Below are 21457 nucleotides of genomic sequence, written 5' to 3' on the forward strand. Positions count from 1 at the left end.
GACACATAAATTGTTGCCAATTTCTCAATATTATAAATAAAACTATATAAACACCTGTGTCATCTTTCCTTGTGTATTTGTCTCTTCATTTTGTGAGAGATTATTCTTAGGCTATTCTACATAGAATAAACAAACACTTTAGATTTTGACATGTCTTGCCAAATTTCTTTCTGGAGAAACTGTTTTAATGTACACAACACACCTGAAGGGCATGAGAAGGCCAGTTTTCCTCATCAGCACTAGTTAACATATAGTGCGGTAGCGGTAGATTTTAGTTATTCATCACTTACATATAACACCCAATGGTCATCCCAACAAGTGCCCTCCTTAATGCCCATCACCCATTTAAGCCCATCCTCCCACTCACCTCCCCTCCAGCAACCCTGTTGGTTCTCTATATTAATTTGCCTCTCTATCTGTTTTTATCTTATTTTATTTTTCCTTCCCTTCCCCTATGTTCATCTGTTTTGTTTCTTAAGTCCCACATTTGAGTGAAATCATATGATATTTGTCTTTCTCTGACTAACTTATGTCACTTAGCATCATACACTCTAGTTCATCCACGTGGTTGCAAATGGCAAGATTTCATTCTTTTTCATCACCAAGGGATATTCCATTGTATACATATACCACATCTTTTTCCATTCATCAGTCAATGGACATTAGGGCTCTTTCCATAATTTGGCAATTGTTAATAGCGCTGCTATAAACATTGGGGTGCATATGCCCCTTCAAATCAGCATTTTTGTATCCTTTGGATAAATAGTAGTACAATTGTTGGGTCATAGGGTAGCTCTATTTTTAACTTTTAGAGGAACCTCCATACTGTTTTCCAGAGTGGTTGCACCAGTTTGCATTTCCACCAACAGTGCCAAAGGGTTTCCCTTTCTCTGCATCTTCGCCAACATCTGTTGTTGCCTGAGTTGTTAATTTTAGCCATTCTGACATGTGTGAGGTGGTATTTCATTGTGGGTTTTTTTTTGTATTTCCGTGATGATGAGTGATGTTGAGCATCTTTTCATGTGTCTATTAGCCAGCTAGATGTTTTCTTTGAAAAAGTGTCTATTCATGTCTTCCCATTTTTTCACTGGATTATTTGTTTTTTGGGTGTTGAGTTTGGTAAGTTCTCTATAGATTTTGGATACTAACCTTTTATGAGATATGTCATTTGCAAATACCTTCTCCCATTCTGTTGGTTGCCTTTTAGTTTTGTTGATTGTTTCCTTCACTGTGCAGAAGCTTTTTATCTTGATAAGGTCCCAGTAGTTCATTTTTACTTTTGTCTCCCTTGCCTCCAAAGACATGTCTAGTAAGAAGTCACCGCAGCCAAGGTCAAAGAAGTTGCTGCCTGTGTTCTCCTCTAGGATTTTGATGGTTTCCTGTCTTACATTAAGGTCTTTCATCCATTTTGAATTTATTGTATAGTGTAAGAAAAAATGAATCTTTTGCATGTTGCTGTCCAGTTTTCCCAGAACCATTTGCTGAAGAGACTATCTTTTTTCCATTGGATGTTCTTTCCTGCTTTGTCAAAGATTAGTTGGCCATATAGTTGTGGGTCCATTTCTGAGTTCTCTATTCTGTTCCATTGATCTCTGTGTTTGTTCTTGTGCCAGTACCATACCATCTTGATGATTACAGCTTTGTAATACAGCTTGAAGTCCGGGATTGTGATTGCTTCCAGCTTTGGTTTTCTTTTTCAACATTACTTTGGCTATTCAAAGTCTTTTCTGGTTCCATACAAATTTTAGAGTAGTTTTTTCTACCTCTATAAAGAATGATGGTGTTATTTTGATAGGGATTGCGTTGAATGTGTAGATTGCTTTGGGTGGTACAGACATTTTAACAGTGTTTGTTCTTGGGACACCTACCTGTATGGCTCAGTCAGGCGTCCGACTCTTGATTTCGGCTCAGGTCGTGATCTCACAGTCGTGGGATTGAGCCCTGTGTCTGGCTCTGCGCTGAGCATGGAGCCTGCTTAAGATTCACTCCCTCTCTCTCTCTGTGCCCCTCCCCCCCATAAATAAGTAAATATTAAAAAAAAAAAGTTTCTTCCATCCATGAGCATGAAATGTTTTTCCTTTTTTTTGTCTTCTTCAATTTCTTTCATAAGCTTTCTATAGTTTTTAGCATACAGATCGTTTACCTCTTTGGTTAGGTTTATTTCTAGGTATCATATGGTTTTTGGTACAGTTATAAATGGATCAATTCCTTGATTTCTCTTTCTGCTGCTTCATTATTGGTATATAGAAATGCAACAGATTTCTAGACATTGATTTTATATACTGTGACTTTGCTGAATTCATGGATCAATTCTAGCAATTTTTTGGTGGTCTTTTGGGTTTTCCACATAGAGTATCATATCATCTCCACTAGGAAAACTCAGCCTGAGAAGCAGAGCAGCAGGTCTCTCCCCCAGAAGACAAGCACAGATCTCTTCCACCCACTTAGTATATGGATCATTTTGTGCTGCAGAGTTTCAGTTCTGTGGGAAACTGGATTGAGCTTCATTTGGGTTTCTTTTTGTTTGTTCATTTGTTTATTCATTTTCTTTGCTGCTGTTTTTGTTTATGTTGGTTTTTTTTCTTTATTTTCTTTTTTTTCTTAAGTACAGAAAGCAAATTTTTAATTTTATTCTTTTATTTTATTCTATTTAATTATTTATTTTTTTAATTTTTAATTTCTTCTTTTAATTTTTTTTCTTTTCTCTTTTTTCTCTTTTCTATCAAGCTTCTCTTAACTATCAAACCAAAACATAGTGAGGATCTAGCTTCCTTTACTTAATGTTTGTTTTCTTTTTTATTTTTATTTTATTTCATTACTTTTTTCTTCCTCCAAAATTACAAGACAGAGGAATTCACCCCAAAAGAAAGAACAGGAAGAAATGATGGCAAGGGATTTAATCAACACAGATATAATTAAGATGTCTCAACTAGAATTTAAAACCACGATTATAAGAATTCTAACTGGGGTTGAAAAAAGCATAGAAGACACCAGAGAATCCTTTTCTGCAGAGATAAAAGAACTAAAACCTAGTCAGGCTGAAATTAAAAATGCTATAACCAAGATGCAATCTCAAATGGATGCCATGATGGTGAGGATGAATGAAGCAGAGCAGCAAATCAGTGATATAAAAGATAAAATTATGGAAAATAATGAAGCTGAAAAGAAGAGAGAAACAAAGGCAAAAGATCAGGATACAAGATGTAGGGAACTCAGCAACTTAATTAAGAGGAATAACATTTGTATCATCGGAGTTCCTTGTCATACTTTTAAGTGAAAACTATCTTATGGAAATGTTTTATTTTTAATGTTAATTTTTATTAAAATTCTGTATATCCACAATTTAAAGAGTCAAAGAGTTCTACAAGACTTAAGTGGGACCCCATCACCACTCCACCTTCCCCATTCTTGATTTTCACTCCCCAGAGGCAACAACTTTCAGCTGTTCTCAGAAACCAATGGTGGACTCTCCTGGCAGGTGGTAGGCAGGAGCTCAGCAATGAGCAGTAATGTTCTCATGCTCCTGGAAGATCCCAGTGCTCAGAGGGCCTTATTCTCCCCAACCCCAGGGATGCTGCTTCTTGCCCTCAGCCCTGCAATGGGGGGATAGCCAGAAGCAGGAGAGTGCAAGGGCCACCTCCCAACCCACCCCATGTGTCCCAACCCCCAACCCCCAGCCCATAGGCACCCAGGGTCCTCTGCCCACAGTAATAAAGTGATTGTGCCCCATTGACTCCCTGTCGGCCCCAGATGTGGGGTGAAGGGTTGTGGGAGAGGCACAGTAAATGGACACATCCAGGGCTGGAGTGAATGCACAAGCACTGTGCCTTTTCCCCCTACTGTCTCTGCCTGCCCCAGCCCAGCCCCAAGCCAGATACCTCACTGTCCCTAAGAGAAGATGGGACTGGGGAAACCCTGGGGTCTAAAGATTCAACTAGCCCTCTCAGTGGACCTCCTGAGGCTCTCCAGTTGTTTTGACCACCATTTGAATATCAGGGACCACCTGATGGGATCAGGGAACCATAGAGAAGCTGCCAGCATCACCTGCTGCTTCACCCATTTCCTCTTTCCTGGCATTATCCTCCTTCCTGGCATTATCTGGCAAGTCCTGGCATTGTGCAAATACTGCCTAAGCCTCTACTTAGCTGTGTTATTCTCTCTTCTAAGGGAACCCCTCAATCTTGTGGCAGAAGCACAGATTTTATAATGAAACCTGTTTACCCCAAGTCAGAGAAATCCTAGATTGAATGGATGGCATTATTTTTTTTATTCCATGTGTCAGATTTGCTGGTGCCATTTGAATAAAACATATAGAAAAAACACATACTTAATATCAGATTTGTGTAACAAATGTCTTCTTTGCATTCCCTTCTTTGCTGTCATTGGGGATTTTAGCTTTTAACATATAGGACTAGGGATTAAGCTGTCTGTGTTCTCCATGAAAGTTATAAGATTATGTCTTTCCAAGGATTGCCTTAAAGGTTTCAAATGACCAAATGTAATAGATTAGTAGTGATCAAGGGAAGGCAGCATGGGCCTACAACCTGTAGGTCATTCGAAAACACTTCCTAGTCTCTGTGTTCTCAAACTCAGTCTGCAAGGGCAAGGCCAGATTACCCTCTTCCCTGGGGCCAGGCTTTAAATTAAATTAACAGGAGGACACAAAAGATGCCCCAAACAAGTCGAGCCTCTGGTCAGCTCGGTCTCTAAAACCTTGAACTTGGTGATACTTACTCTTGGCATCATTTAAGACACCAGCAACAGATGTTTTCTTTTTAGGATTTACATATCATATCCCAAAAGCCAAGGGGACACTGCTTATTGGGAGGCTACTCTCTACAACCTCGACTGAATTGCCAAATAAACTACAGGAATGGAGCCTCATCTGATTCTCTGACAGCAGCAGAATCAAATATTTATTAACAGTAACTTAATTACTCTTTTGGGTGTGGGTGTGTGTGTGTGTGTGTGTGTGTGTGTGTCTTAGTTCCATAAGCAAATATTCTATTAGGGATTTCATCCTAAGTTATTGTAGTACTAGGAAACATCACTGTTTTTCATGGCTTGAGTTTCCCATGTAATGCTGTAAAATACAAGCTGAACAAATGAAGAAGTTTTGAGAAGGGCTCTTTTTGTTTTTTTTCAGATCTCTCACACAAAGCTTTCTGCGGATGATGAATGGAAGTAAGTGATTAGAATTTTTTTAATGGTTTAAACTTACATTTTAACTAAAATTACATTTCCACCTTAACAGTTTGAGAAATCAAACAAAGCCATCATTTATTTGTAAATTTCTCGGGGCACAGAAGGTGGGTTAGTTTAGCATGCATGCACAAAGATAGGATAAACCAAACCGCAAGGATTTCATCTGTTTCCTACAGTGTGATTCATGCAGTCCCACAAAGCTGGGTTTATATGTCCTTCAAAATAGGACAGTGTCAAGTTAGTATTTATTTTAGGCACAAGATACATCTGGTTTTCTTTATATGCTATTTCCCCTGTGTTCTGGTACTTGGGGCCAGTAGGGCCCTGTGGGCACCAAAAAAAATGAAAAATGAAAAGTTCCTCCTTTTTTGCATTATGGTAATCAATTATGAATGTATTCCTAATCAAAATAGGAAACACTTATTACATTTGCATACTACTTGATACCTTCAAAGTACATCCACATAGGTTATTTTGAGATGTTTTCATTATCTATAATGATATAATGAGTGTTTTCATTATATATAATTATATATATAATAGATGAATGTCACAAAGCATATTTTGTTTTATATCCATGCAAGTCTTATTTTAGGCTGATGATAAATTCACTCTGCTATCTACATGGCCTAAGTTGAAAGTCTTTTCATTAAATAGAATATTAAATAGTTATTTTGCTGTTGTGCCTGTAAAAACTATAAGTTCTCATACCCCTTTATTTTTCTTCACTTCCCATTTCTTCAGAGGAGCAAGTGTATTTTTTAATGAGCTTCTGGAAATCATTTGTGTTTCTTAAGTTCGCTTCCAACACAAAGACTATTAACAATGTAATTTTATTCAGGTTGTTTACCTGATAGGGACTTTATCTTCTTCATTTGATGAGTGTAGGGGTTTCAGTACGTCTAATGTGCCTTCCAGCATTAACGTTCTAAGATTCCATCTCAAAGAAGCTGACCTCAGGCAAGATTTACTAGGCTCTACAGGATCATTTCTACACGTTCTCCAGCAGGGGGCACCCTCAGTGCCCTTTTCTGAGGCACCTAGTACTTCTCTACTCGTTAGAGTAGCTGTAGAAGTTATGGTAAAGGGGCTCCTGGATGGCTCATTCCCATAAGGTTAAGCATCCAACTCTTGATTTGGGCTCAGGTCATGATCTCATGTTTCGTGTGAGTTCAAGCCCTGCATCAGGCTCTCTGCTGGCAGTATAGCCTGCTTGGGATTCTTTCTCTCTCTGCCCCTCCCCTGCTCTCTCTCTCTCTCAATATAAATAAATATTAAAAAATTAAAAAAAATAAATTATTAGTAAAGGGGGAAGAACCCAATCCACATACCCAAGGGGTGCCTTTAAAAGGCTACAATCTTATGGCACAGAGTATTACCCTGCAGTGTTTGTGGGGTTTTCTTTAAGTTTATTTATTTATTTTGAGAGAGCATGGGGGGGGGGGGAGAGAGAGAAAGAGAGAGAATCCCAAGCAGGCTCCACACTGTCAGCACAGAGCCTGACTCGGGGTTCAAACTCACAAAACTGTGAGATCACGACCTGAGCCGAAATCAAGAGACGCTTAACGGAGCCACCCAGACACAGCTCTGCAGTGTTTTCTGATGTGCACACTAAATTTACACCATATCTAGTCATAAGTGGAAAGAAACTTCAAGAGATTTTGTGACTCATGGTGCCCCACTGGGGATGAAAGATAATGCTACCCACTATCTATAAAGTACTTGATTGGCAACATTCATAATTTTCCCTGTTGCCCTAATCTTGACCCTGGACTGCTCTCTCTTCCTCTAGCCCAGTGGTTCTCAATCTTGGCTGCATCTTAAAATCGCATTGGGAACTTGAACTACCATAACAAGTACCACAGACCAGGTGGTTTAAACAGAAATTTACTTCCTCACAGTTCTGGGGGCAAGAAGTCCCAGATCAAGGTATCAGCACATTTGGGTTCTCCTGACACTTCTCCTTGGCTTGCAGATGACCGCCTTCTCACTGCATCTTCATATGGTTTTCCCTCTGTGTGAGTTTATAACCGGATCTCCTTCTAAGGACACCAGTCAGATTGGATTAGGGGCCACCCAGTGACAGCATTTAACCTTATTCCTTAAAGTTCCTATCACCAAATACAGTCACCTTCTAAGGTAACTGGTGGGGAAGGGGGGGTAGGACTTTAACATATGAATGTGGGGAAGCCCACAGTTCAGCCCATAGCACACAGAAATGGTCATTTAATTGATCTGGCCACAGCTTGGACATTGAGACTTTTAAAACTCCCCAGTGATTTCCAATTTACAGCAACATCAAGATCCACTGCTCTAAGCTTTCTTTGAAGCCACTTCTGCTATAGGAAGTTAAACCAGATGACATACTGTTATAGTGTTTTCTCTACCGTTATGCAAAACCAAGAGTCCAACTAAAAACTGAAACATTCAGCCATCATCTAAATATGCCCGCCTAAGATAATACTTAGGCTTCCTCTTTCTCCTTATAATGAAAAAAAAAAAAAAAATTATACGGCTCACTCAGGAGTTTTCTGGAGGCCTTTGGATAACATTCGCTCCATTAGCACCATCTGCAGGATATCCTTTTACTTCAAAATATTAAAAATTACTTGAAATTACCATATTTTACTATTTTGACTTTCGAAAATGGAAATTTCATATTATTTAATCTAATATAATAATCTATATATTATATGTTATATAATATATTACATAGTTTATTATAATCTAATAATAATTGTTATTCCTTATTTAAGAACAAATAAAATAACATGGGGTTTGCAGTTCGAGAACAATCTTGTGAAGTACCAAGGGGCCATTATTTTAAGTTTGCAAGGAGGCAACTGAGCTGCAGAGAGGATGAGTCACTTTCACAAGTCTGTGTGGCGATGGGACTGGTATGCAGGTCTGTCCAGAGCCCATCAGTGATTTTTTTCAGCCCCATCCCTTAACTTGAAAGGACAAGGCTGAGGCCAAAACCACACAGGCAAGCTAAGGGCTGAGAGGAATTGGTATCCCTGATGAACTCAGGTTCCTCCTCTCCATTGCCCCCTCCTCAAGCCTGGGAGAAAAGGAAAAATTAAAAAAAAAATTGTTTTTAATTAAAAAAAACAACCAGGAAAACTATAATCAAAGCTTAAAACCCCCTACATTTGAAACCTCCAATTGCTTTCTATGAGCCCAAACTTTTTTTTTTCCTAAATATACTGTGCAAGGGTTGAGGCCTTTTTCAGATGACCTCATTTGCTGGTTCCAGCCTGCAGCAGGAAAGGATGTACAAGATGCACCGGGGCCATGAGTCCATGCACGTGGAGATGATCTTGATCTTCCTCTGCGCACTGGTCATCGCCCAGATAGTGCTGGTACAGTGGAGACAGAGGCATGGCCGGTCCTACAATGTGAGTTGCCCCAAGGGGACTTCTGGAATCCTGTTCTTCCTGCCACATCCCTCCCTTGAAGGAAATGCTTTGGTTTCAGTCAATGGTTCTCAACGAGGTGTAGTTTTGCCCCCAGGAGATACTTGGCAACATCTGGAAACATTTTTGATTGTCACGCCTTAGTGGGAAGGGAGAGGAGGATGGGAATTACTTCTGGCTTGTAGTGGGTAGAGGCCACGGAGGCCACTAAACGTGCACAGGACAGCTCTTCGCGATAAAATGTCAATAGTAACAAGACCAAGAATCCCTGGTTTAAGTAAACCAATTTTCCTTTAGCAATAGCAACTTCTGCCAATGTCCTAGGAAAAAGGAGGATTAGGAATAGCAGAAACAGAAGATTGAGGCTAACTTTGAGCAATAAACTCTCTTGGCATTGATAATTTGCATATCTATGGAAATGTGTTGATGCCAACATTGCACTGACCTCATCAGTAGAGTTTGATCCCATTTTCATACACCAATCCCACTCGAGCAAAGTCCCCTGGAACTTTGCCATCTCATGGGCTCAGAATCGTAGCTCAGGCCACGAAGGACCTGAGACCTTCCTACTGCAATGTTTAAGAGCAGTGGTTCTCAAATTTTAAGGTGCATCAGAATCACCTGGAGAGGTGAATCAGTTTGTTAATCAGATTTCCTGGTCCCACCCCCAAAGTCCTGGATTGAATAGGGGCCCAAGAATTTGCATGTCTAACAAGTTCTCAGGTGGTGCTGATGGTACTGGTCTGAGACCACATTTGAGAACCAGTCATTTAGATTTGCGTATGTTGCACAGGAAGAAAGTCCTCAATTAACACTACATGGTTCTGGGTCTTGGACTTGTCATTGTATAAGAAGACTTATCTGTGATGTATGAAATGCTGGCTTAGACCAGTATTTTATTGTATTTCATTTTTAACCATCACAAAAATTATTCCCTTTTGAATTCTGCATACTGTTTAAGTTTAGACAATTTGAACATTTTATTTAGAAAGGGACATCCTTTTTTTTTTTTTTTTTTTTTAAGCAAACACATTTGCTGCCATGCCAGTGCTGTCTTGTCAATTAAAATAAACATCCCCTGGGGCGCCTGGGTGTTTCAGTCAGTTAAATGTCCGACTTTGGCTCAGGTCATGATCTAGAGGTTCAGGAGTTCAAGCCCCTCCTCAGGCTCTCTGCTGTCAGCACAGAGCCCGCTTCAGATCCTCTGTCCCCACTCTCTCTGTCCCTCCCCCACTCATTCATTCTCTCTCTCTCTTTCTCTCCCCCCTCTCTCTCAAAAATAAACATTTAAAAAAATTTTTAATAAACATCCTCTATATTACACTTGAACAAATTGTTTTTAAAAGAAAAAGACTAGAATAAAATTTCATTAGTTATTCACTTATACAAAAGAAAACCTCCATAATATATGTTAACCATGGTTTTCTTATCTGCAAAATGGAAATAACCTAATATACAGAATCTCTGGAGTCCTTAAGTAAGAAGAAACCTGAATTCTTAAGGAAACCATTCATAGCCCTGTTCCGTAATTCCTTTATAACTGATAATTATCTCTGGATTAGATATTTTAAAACATGTCCAGTTTCCATAGCAACATAAGTACAGATTTTGCATAGAAAACCCCCTGCCCTTGAAAGGAAATGCCTTATGAGCCACCTGACCTGCATTATACCCCACTACTCCAACACCATTTTTATTTGATGACTTTCGAGGCGGCTTATCCCAAAAAAGACTATGTCCTTGTCTTGTATTTGAAGAAATTGCCCCTTTGTCAACTCTCTGAAGATGTGTATCACCACATCAGTCAATGTGGAGCTCACACAATGGCTCTACCTAGCCACAGATATACCTGCCCATGGATCAGAGGCCACTTGAAGGACTTGTTGCCATTGGAGGTTCTAACCCTTAATGAATCAGGCTACACTGGTCCCAGGCAGACATCCTTGAGCTCAACAACTGTTGGTTAGCTGGAGGGTTCTTCCCAAATTGTTTCTTATTGCTCACTACATAAGCTGTGCTGCCTGGAATAACTTCCAGGCTTGTTACTTTCACTAGCACCCCATCCTTCACCAACAACTGGACTCCCTTAGTCACCCCACTTCTCCCCAAAGTTGCTGTTTCTATGTTCTTCTATCACACAGGTCCTTTATTTTATGGCTACCAAGAGGGGTTCTGTGGTCCTAAGGATCCCCTTGGAGGTGACCAGATGACTGTGATAGTGGCCTCTCTTTTTTTAATTTTTTTTTTAACATTCATTTTTTGAGAGACAGAGAGAGACAGAGTGTGAGTGGGGGAGGGGCAGAGAGAGAGAGGGAGACACAGAATCCGAAGCAGGCTCCAGGCTCTGAGCTGTCAGCACAGAGCCCAACACAGGGATCAAACTCATGAACTGTGAGATCATGACATGAGCCCAAGTCAGATGCCTAACCGACTAAGCCACTCAGGCACCCCAGTGGCTTCTGTTAGAGTGATCCTGCCTGGCACTTTAACAAAGCCGGGAACCCAAATGAAGATAGCCCACAGTGGTCAAGGACAGATTTTGGTCTCATGGTAGCTCTATTGGGACTCTGCTAGATTCGCTCATAATCACGGTTACCCTCTAGAATATTTCCTACTTCTTTGCCCACTGGTCAATCTATATTATGCATTGTCCCAAAGGTATGGGTGGAGTAGCCCCTTTTCCCTGCATGTCTCTGTTGACAATCTTTGGCTCAAGTTGAGAGCCAGCATGTGAGGCTGATCTTTCCCATACTGCTGCCTCAAATTTGTCCCATACTTTGCATTTCTTCTAAAGAGTTCACTGCCAGAGCCAGTCATCAGAACACAGCCATTTCAGGAACTCGTGGTGAAATCTGTAACCATTGAATTTGGAAATGGTTTCCAGAGCAATAATAGCTGATTCCACCACTAGTTTCCAGCTTTCTTATTGTACTCTGCATGAACTGTATCAAAAAAACCCTGCACCTGACATACTCTTCAACTTAACATCTTTTGTTTTGAAAGTTTATTTTTATTTATTTTGACAGAGACAGAGAGAATGGGGGAGGGGCAGAGAGAGAGAGGGAGAGTCCCAAGCAGGCCTCTGAGCTGCCAGTGCAGAGCCCGATGTGGGGCTCCAACTCACGAAACTATGAGATCATGACGTGAGCTGAAATCAAGAAGAGTTGGACACTCAACCGACTGAGTCATCCAGGCACCCCTCAATTTAACATCTTTGGGATGGAACTTGATAAGGACATGTTTCCACAAATGTTGAATTGAACAGCCTTATCATCCAGGGAAAACCTAACTTTTACATTGTTTCTCTTGGCGTCTAAGATCATGTGACCTCTAGCAGAACTACAGAGAGTTTTGAACATATTTATAAGATTCATGAAGTTCTTGGCTCTTTTCTACAAGGGGCCATATAATACAGTTTATTTCTATTATTCAATTTTATAATCTCTATCAATTTATTAGTAACTATTATTTATAACATTTTAATTATAATTCCTATAGTAACAGATTTGTATATAAATTACTATATATAAATATTTACATATAAATTAGTTATTATTAAGTTGTGATAAGTGTTTTTTTATACATTATCTAAATTACTCCAGAAGATAATTATTTTTTATCCCCTTTGTGAAATACAGTTCAGAGGGATTAAAAAATTCAGTCAGGGTTATATAACTAACTAGTTGCAGAGTGGAGACTAGAATCCAACCTCACTAGTTTTTGGGGTTTTTTTTTCATGTCAAGGATAAGCTCCTTAAATATCGCTGCACCATGCTTTCCTAATCTGCAAAATGGAAACACTGAAGATGGGAACCTATCTCCAAAGTTACTAGAATTCAAAAACATTTCCCTGTGAGAACTTCTAGCACAGTGACTGATCCGTAGTGAGTGTTCAGTACCATGAGTTGAACTCTGAATGCATTCAAAAGATATTGATATAATATATAATAGTTTAAAATTTTCAATCACACACAGTGAAAGCAGTTTATTAATAAAAGAATCCTTTTCTGGGGCGCCTGGGTGGCACAGTCGGTTAAGCGTCCGACTTCAGCCAGGTCACGATCTCGCCGTCCGGGAGTTAGAGCCCCGCGTCAGGCTCTGGGCTGATGGCTCAGAGCCTGGAGCCTGTTTCCGATTCTGTGTCTCCCTCTCTCTCTGCCCCTCCCCTATTCACGCTCTGTCTCTCTCTGTCCCAAAAATAAATAAACGTTGAAAAAAAAATTAAAAAAAAAAAAGAATCCTTTTCTGAACCCTTTTGTAAACCTAAAGCCAATACTCAGCTGTTAATGTGCACTCTCTGTTACAAGATCTCAATGTATTGTTTTTTTTCAAAGCAGTGCACCTGCTTCTCCTGCCACACCCTCTGCTCTGCCGTATGCTTTGCCCACACACTGTTCCCCAGGCTGATTTTGTGAGATGTGTTAATAGCAACCAGAGGCAGGATGGTAAAGGGAAGAGTACCTGCTTAGGAGTTACAAGAATTCAGCCACGCATTTAACCACAGTGAGCCTCCATTTCCTGATATTTCAAGTGATGGAATTTTTAAAAATAGGAATGAGTTTTGGTTGTAGCTCTGACAGGTAAAAAGCTTGAAAGTCATCACCCCCATCTTACCACAAGAAAAACCTAGACAGACTGAACGTCAATAAGTTTTCTCGGATCTATCAGAGAATTAAGGTTAGTGGGAAAACCACCAGCCAAAATCTGGAAAGACAGGGGAAAGCAGGGAATCACAGCGGAGATCTCCTGACTGGGAGCAGAAGCTGCAAGAGCCGCACAATGGTTAGAAACACGTAAGGAGTAACTTCAAAGAATTGCTGGAGGTGGAGTTTAGACTAGTGTGAGAGGAAAACTGTTGGCGGCCACAGTCTTAGGGGCTTCCTCATATTATTTTAGGTTTCCAGCTCCAGGAACATCACCAGATTCCCATGGTGTAGAGCCAAGGGGAAAAAAAAAACAAAACAAATCTTTGTGCTTCTGGCAGAGGGAGGGGCAAAGTAATCATTCTGAACTAGACCCACAGTGTTCTCCATCACAGAGACACAGCAATGGAAATCAGAGCCTTCTCCAACGTGGGGGAAGAGAAATTACCCACTCCAGCCCCCTCTAGCCTTCCTGTCTCATCCAAAGGGAAAGCTAAAAGTTTAAAGACACTTGTAAAGATCATGGCACAGAGACAGAGGCCCACAAAAGGACTGAGACTTAATCACAGAATAGAATACCTGCACTGTCCGCCTGCACTACCACCACATCGCAGGTGTCCAGTATAACAGTGGATTATAGCTGAAAGAGCTGCAAGCCTCAGAGGCTATACAAGGAGTTTTGATGGAAGCTCAAAGACAGAGAGAGAGATAGAAACAAGTATACTAGTGGAAATCGAAGCCTCTGATACCTACAGCAAACATTAATCACAGCCCAACCCCCAGGCAAATTAACACAAAAGATTTATTTATCTCAGTTCTTTTACCCCACACATTATGTTTGCCTTTCAACCAAAATTTAAAAGTCATGCTAAAAGGAGAATAAAACAGTCTGAAGAGACAAAGCAAGCATCAGAACCGGACCCAGACATTGCAGTGATTTGGGAATCATCACACTAGGAATTTAAAGTAACTATGGTTAAGATGCTAAGAGCTCTAATGGAAAAAGTAGATAACATGCAAGAACAGATAAGTGATGCAAGCAAAGAGGTGGAAAGTCCATGAAAAAAATAAATTCTTAAAGCAAAAAGAAAACTGAAACAAATGAAAAATGCCTTCAGTAGGCTTATCAATAAAGTACATGTGGTTGAGAAAAGAATGAGTGAGCTTGAAGATAATATTATTGAATATAATAATAATATTCAATAATTCAATATTCAATAAAATTCAATAATACTATTGAAATGCAAAGAGAAAAAAAGAATTTTAAAAAACAAGAATATTCAAGAACTGTAGAACAATTTCAAAAAACATAATGTACACATATTGGAATACCAAAATGAAGAAAGAAATAAAGCTGCTGAAGAAATATTTGAAGGGCTAACGGTCAAGAATTTTTGTTTAATTAATGACAGACACCAAACCACAGACCTAAGACACTCAGAGAAGAAGCAGAACAAATACCAAGAAATCTATACCTGGACATATCAAATTCATACTGCAGAAAGACAAAGGGAAAATTCAAAAACAGCCAGAGGGAGAAAAACACCCTACCTACTGAGGAACAAGAATTTCATCAGATTCTTCTTCTTAAACCATATATGCAAGAAAAGAATAGAGTGAAATATTTAAAGCATTCAAAGAAAAATCCACCAATCTAGAATTCTAAATCCAGACAAATTATCCTTCAAAAGTGAAAGTGAAATACTTTCTCTCTCAGACAAACAAAAAGATTAGGGAATTCATCACCAGGAGACTTGACCTACAAGAAATGTTAAAAGAAGTTCTTCAGAAAGAAGGAAAATTGTATAGGTCAGAAACTCAAGTCTACATAGAGAATGGAAGAGTGTCAGAGAAGGAGTAAATGAAGATAAAATAAATTCTTTTCTTTCTTATTCTTAACCTAATAGATAACTCTTCATTCAAAGCAGTAATAGTAACAATCTACAGTTGACCCTTGAACAACAGGAGGGTTAGGGATGCTGCCCACCCCCACCCCCCCCCCCACCCCCCCCACACACAGTTGAAAATCTGCATATAACTTTTGACTTTCCAAGACCATAACTACTAATAGCCTACTATTGACCAGAAGCCTTACCAAAAACATAAAAAAATGAAAAAATATATAATTAATATACTAATAGAGTAGAGAAAATAGAATCATAAAATTCTCACTTAAAGCCAAAGAGTCTAAAAAAGGAAGAAGGCAGAGAGGAAAAGAAAGAAACAAACACTATGCAACAGAGAAGTTACAAATATGGTAGATATTAATCCAACTATATCAGTAATCAAATGTGAATGGTCTAAATACACCAATTAAAAGACAGAGATTGTCACCATGAATAAAAAACAAAACAAAACAAAAAACAAGACGCAATTATATGTTGTTGACAAAAAACTCACTTATAAGAATAAAGATGTAATTATCAGGGAGAAAAAGAGGCATTACATAATGATCAAAGATTCAGTTATTTAAAATTTTTTTTGATGTTTATTTTTGAGAGAGAGGAAGAGAGCGCAAGTGGAGGAGGGGCAGAGAGAGGCAGACAGAATCTTAAGCAGGCTCTAGGCTCTGAGCTGTGAGCACAGAGCCCAACACGGAGCTCGAACTCACAAACAATGACATCATGACCTGAGCCAAAGTCGGAGGCTCAACCAACTGAGCCACCCATGTGCCCCAAGATTCAGTTATTTAAAAGGACATAACAACTCTTTTTTTTTTTTTTAAGAGAGAGAGAGTATAAGTAGGGGAGGGGCAGAAGAGAATCTTAAGGAGGCTTCATACCCATAGTGGAGCCTGACTTGGGGCTTATTGTGGGTCTCAATCTCACAAGCATGAGTTCATGACCATGAGATCATGCCCTGAGCTAAAATTGGGACTCTGATACTAACTGACTGAGCCACCGAGACCCCCCTAAAAGGACATAACGATTCTTAACGTGTATACGCCTAACAAGAAGCATCAACATATACAAGGCAAAAATTGATTGAACTACAAGGAGAAATGGGAAAATCCATTGTTTAGTTAGAGATTTCAATACCCTCCTTCAGTAGTTGATAGATCAAGAAAGCAGAATATTAGTAAGGATAGAGTTGACCTGAACAGCACCATTCATCAACCTGCACTAATTGATGTTTATAGAATACATCTAACAACAGAAGAGTGCACATTCTTCTTAGGCTCACGTAGAACATTCACCAAGATAGACCACATTCAGGGCCTAAAACACACCAAAAATTTTTTTTAAAAATTGAAATTATACAAAGTATGCTCTCAGACCACAAAAATTAAATTAGAAATCCATAACAGAAAGATAGTTGAACAAAATCCCAAAATATTTAGAGATTAAATAGCACATGAGTCAAAGAGAAGTACTTAAGAGAAACTAAAAAATTAGTTGAACTAAGTGAAAATGAAAATACAACATATCAAAATTTGTGGGATGCAGGAAAGGCAATGCTTAGAGGGAAATTTTATAGCATTGAATGCATATATTAGAAAAGAAAGATCTAAAATCAGTAAATTAAGCACCTACTTTAGGAAACTAGGGAAAGGAGTAATTTAAACTTACAGCTATCAGAGGAAAAGTAATTTTAAAAATTAGGGCAGAAAGCAATTAAATTAAAAAACAGTAAATCAATAGAGAAACTCAGTGAAACCAAAAACTGAGAAACTTTTTTGAAAAAGATCAGTAAAGTTTATAAAGCTCTAGCCAGCTAACCAAAAAAATAAGAGGACACAAATTCCTATATCAGAAAAGAAAGAGGGGACATCATTATTGATCCTATGGACATAAAAAGAAAATAATGGAATATTATGTCCACAAATCTGGATAACCGTAATGAAATAGACATTCTTTGAAAGACACAAAGATATTTCTATTTTTTATTCAGATATAATTGATATGTAACACTGCATTAATTTTAGGTGTACAATATAATGATTTGATTTATGCATATGATGTGAACTTATTACCACAGTGAGTTTTAGTTAACATCCATCATCACCACACATGGTTATAATTTTGCGTGTGTGATGAGAACTTTCAAGATTTTCTGTCTTAGCAACTTTCAAATATACAACACATTATTGTTAACTGTAGTGACCGTAATGTATATTACATCCCCAAGACTTCTTTATCTTATAACTAGAAGTTTGGAAGTTTGTACCCTTTGACTAGCTTTACCCATTTAAGTCACCCCATATATCCTGCCTCTGGCCTATATCTATTTTTTAATTCAGCCAATAATTAATATCTTTCTACCAAAGAAAGCTCCAAGCCCAGATGGTTTCACTGATGAAATCAGCATCTGAAGAATCAGATGCTACGTACCTTTGGAAATCAGAGGAATCTGTAAGATTAAGGCAATAGACACTGTAAATGAGCACTGGTACCTAGTTGGTAAAACTGTCCTATAGGAGTGCAGGTTAACAATTCTGATATTGCTCTGTATGTCACTGGGATGGAACGATTAAGTACATAGATGGCAGAAGGTGGGAGCCAGTTTACTTATATATTTACACCCTGAGGGTATTATATATTATATGTAAAATGGCATTATTTTCACATTATTTCATTTTTTTAAGTTTTTATTTATTTTTGAGAGGGTGAAAGAGAGAGAGCACAGGGGAGGGGCAGAGAGAAAGGGAGACAGAGAGCATCACAAGCAGGGTCCATACTGTCAGTGCAGAACCCTACGTGGGGCTCAACCCCCCATGAACCTTGAGATCATGGCCTGAGCCGAAGTCGGATGCTTAACCAGCTGAGCCACCCAGGCGCCCCTATTTTCACATTATTGCATGCATAATTTGGATCATGTGCTTGAAAGGTGAGGGAATTAATCCAAAAGCTCAAGGTATTTTCAGAGTACAGCTTTTAACAAATATGTCTATATTCTGAAGTGATCATTTAATCTTAGATTCTGTTCCATGGTCTGTAGGAGCTATGGACATCAGAGCGGCTTATTATAAATACCTAAAGCAAAGGAGCCATGTTATTTAGAAAACAAAGTCTGAAAATATAACATCACCTGCTCCAAGGTGATGTCAAAAAGTGAAGAGAGAAAATAGACAGAAAGTGGAAAATTCTTATTTTGTTCGGACTACTACTAAATACCTGGGTGTTCCCAAATAGTCATATGGTTAGTAAAATATAGACAGAGCATCTGGATATTTGAATTTTTCTCTTTTCAACTGATGCTGTTGATATGTTGTAGACATGGCAGAGCTTCAAAACGAAATTATTTCCAAACGCTTTTAACAGCATTTTTAAACAGAATTTAATTAAAAAAATAAAATTTCATTCAACACCGGCCTCTCCACCTTCTTTGATATATTCCTATTTCTCATATCTGAAGGAAATAGGGGGAAGGTGCCAAAAAAGATTCCTTTTACCTCCCTTCAAATCAAGAGAAGGCCTGATGACTACATACAAAGAATTTGGGTTTCAGGCACACTGTTAACTTGCCTCAACACACAGGCAAATAATTTGCTACAGATTGAAACATTGCTCTATTTAAATCAACTTCCTGCCTATTAATAGCCATGAAACACTAGAACATATTACTGTACCAGTTAAAGCCTTAGGCCCACTCAAATCTTTTTTAAGTGAGGCAACACACAAATACATGCATAGTCACATACATACCTAACACTGCATGGCACAATCTCCTTTAAGAATTCAAAGAGCAAAATCAACAGTCTGAATTGATTTGGAACTAGAAATAAGGACCAAGTGAATTTCTAATAGCCCTCCACATGCCAAAGTTCCCAACCTTTACTTGTTTATATCCATACTTCCCTTCACTGCCTGTGTGCTAATCATAGCAACAGTACTTCCTGGAGTCCTTTATTTACATGGGAATTTCCTGCTGACCTCTGGCATCTCCCTGCTCCTGCTCCACCTCCACCTATACAAACACACAGAGACACATGTACAAATGGCTGCAAACACTTTGGGATTTGCAGTGCAAAGGAAATGAGCATCACATAACTTCCTCCCTCCCTCCCACCTCCTTCTCCCTCTCTCGCTCCCTCTCTCTCTCCCTCTCTCATGTTGTGTGATCCATTCATCATTCTGTATAATTAGGCAAATAAAAAGATACCTTTGTTGTGACTTGATTTGCTGTTCTTTTCAGGTTCCTTATGTGCATAGATACAAGAAAAAAACATGGTACCTTTGGGCAGCATGTGATTCGTCAGGAAATTCCTTCTGCCACGATGTGTGGGTGGGGAGAACGTTTGGTGATGTGATACAGATGCACAGGCTGCCCTTCGCCAGCAATGCAGATGTGTTTTATATGCACATGCCCAGATGGTGACCCCTCTGGCATTATTAATGTGTCCCAGCTGCCAGGCCTCCTCTCGCATGCATACACCTCGATTTCACATATTTCGTGTGTTTATTTATGAGGCACCAAATTCCTACATTTCATATGTGGCAGTTGCTATTAAAAATGAGAAGTTTTAACTGCTCTGGAAATTGATAACCTTTTAAATTGATATGAAATGTGGCCCTCATTTCAAAATGATTCCTCATAGAATTAATTGAATTCATAATGCAAATTTCTGACCTTTCCCCTTACATGTTGAGAAAATATGGCATTGGGTATACACTGAGTTAAGAAATCAAATATTTTCATACCTGATATGTTATAATGTTCTTTTGCTTTCCCTTTGTTTCTGACCTCTAAGGCCTATTTTTAAGAAGTGGGATGTCTGTACATTTGACATTGCTATGCACTGCTAATTAAACCCAGGCATCAAGTAAGAGAAATTTGGGATCATCTAGAAATGGGTTGTACTTTTATAGATCCACAATGAGACCTAGTATTACAAAAATATAATCCAATCATTGCTCCAAAATATTATACATTGTAATAACTCCATGGACTTGAGGAAATGGATTAGTCTTGTCAATTTTAGCTTATGATCTAAAGTATAAAAATAGGAGCATGGCAGTTTTGCTGAATTAAAATGAACTGACTCTTACTATTACAAAAAATTTCAGTATTTTTATGGGGAAATGTAAAGATGAATCAAATTGTTCAAACAGAAAGATGAAAAATGCAAAAGATCAATGATCAGGTTTTGCAAGATGAAGTTCATGTCTGTTTCCTTTTTTTTTTTCATGTTTATTTATTTACTTTGAGAGAAAGCATGTGTGTGCACAAGCAGGGAAGGGGCAGAGAGAGAGAGAGAGGGAAAGAGAGGATCTGAAGCAGGCCCAATGATGTCAACACAGAGCCTGACGTGGGGCTTGATCCCACGAACTGTGAGATCATGACCTGAGCCCATTTCAAGAGTCAGGCGCTCAACCGACTGAGCCACCCAGGTGCCCTTTTTGTTTCCTTTTTTAATATCAGAGATAATGAACTAAAAAAGTCAGAAAACATATCACTTACCATAGATTGCTATCTCCAAAATCAGCTATGGGAAATAAATGACCAAAATTCTGGTGTGATTTTCTTTTAAGGGGCTGTACACCTTTATTAGCAATAGCAGAGGGTCAGAGTTGCTAATGTTGAGTGCTAAAGTAGACATACATGGAGTCTTAACTACCTACTATGTGGTCTCTGGTCCTCAGGAACAGTATTCTACTTCCTTAGGTAAAGCTGTTTGCCCTGTTTGGATATATATTTATCTTGATTTCATAAATAAAGGTGCTAACTCACATATTAGCTATAACCACACTCACAAGGTAGGATGGAAAATTAAAGCAATTAAAAGCATACCCTTGAGATAGCGTGGGTTCAGTTCCAGACCACCACAATAAAGCAAGTATCACAATAAAGAGAGTCGAATGAACTTTTTGGTGTTCCAGTGCAAATCACAGTTACATTCACAGTATACAGTAGTCTATTAAGTGTGTAATCACCTCATGTCTAAAAAACAATGTACTTACCTTAATTAGAAAATATTGCTAAAAAAAAATACTAACCATCACCTGAGCTTTCAGTGAACTGCAATCACGGATCACAGATCACTGTAGCAAATACAATAATAATGAAAAGGCTTGAAATATTGCCAGGATTACCAAAATATGACACAGAGACACAAAGTGAGCAAATGCTGTTGGAAAAATGGCATGATGGATGCGCTGGACACAGGATTGCCACAGACGTTCAATTTGTAAAAACATGGTATCTGCGAAGCTCAATGAATCAAGGCACGTTTGTATCTAATTTAGGCAAGAG

At 38.7% G+C, this 21457-nt stretch overlaps 1 protein-coding gene across 2 annotated transcripts in view; it reads left to right on the plus strand.

Annotated features, from left to right (window-relative positions):
- RNF175 (ring finger protein 175) overlaps positions 1-21457 on the plus strand; it is a 47894-nt gene that overhangs the window by 4512 nt on the left and 21925 nt on the right. For both annotated transcript variants that reach the window (XM_043567120.1, XM_043567128.1), the window contains exons 2-3: positions 5147-5184; positions 8462-8603. In XM_043567120.1, coding sequence (XP_043423055.1) covers positions 5147-5184; positions 8462-8603 — 180 coding nt within the window. The remainder of the gene's footprint in view (positions 1-5146; positions 5185-8461; positions 8604-21457) is intronic.

Source organism: Prionailurus bengalensis, chromosome B1, assembly GCF_016509475.1.
Source record: "Prionailurus bengalensis isolate Pbe53 chromosome B1, Fcat_Pben_1.1_paternal_pri, whole genome shotgun sequence".
Lineage (NCBI taxonomy): Eukaryota > Metazoa > Chordata > Mammalia > Carnivora > Felidae > Prionailurus > Prionailurus bengalensis.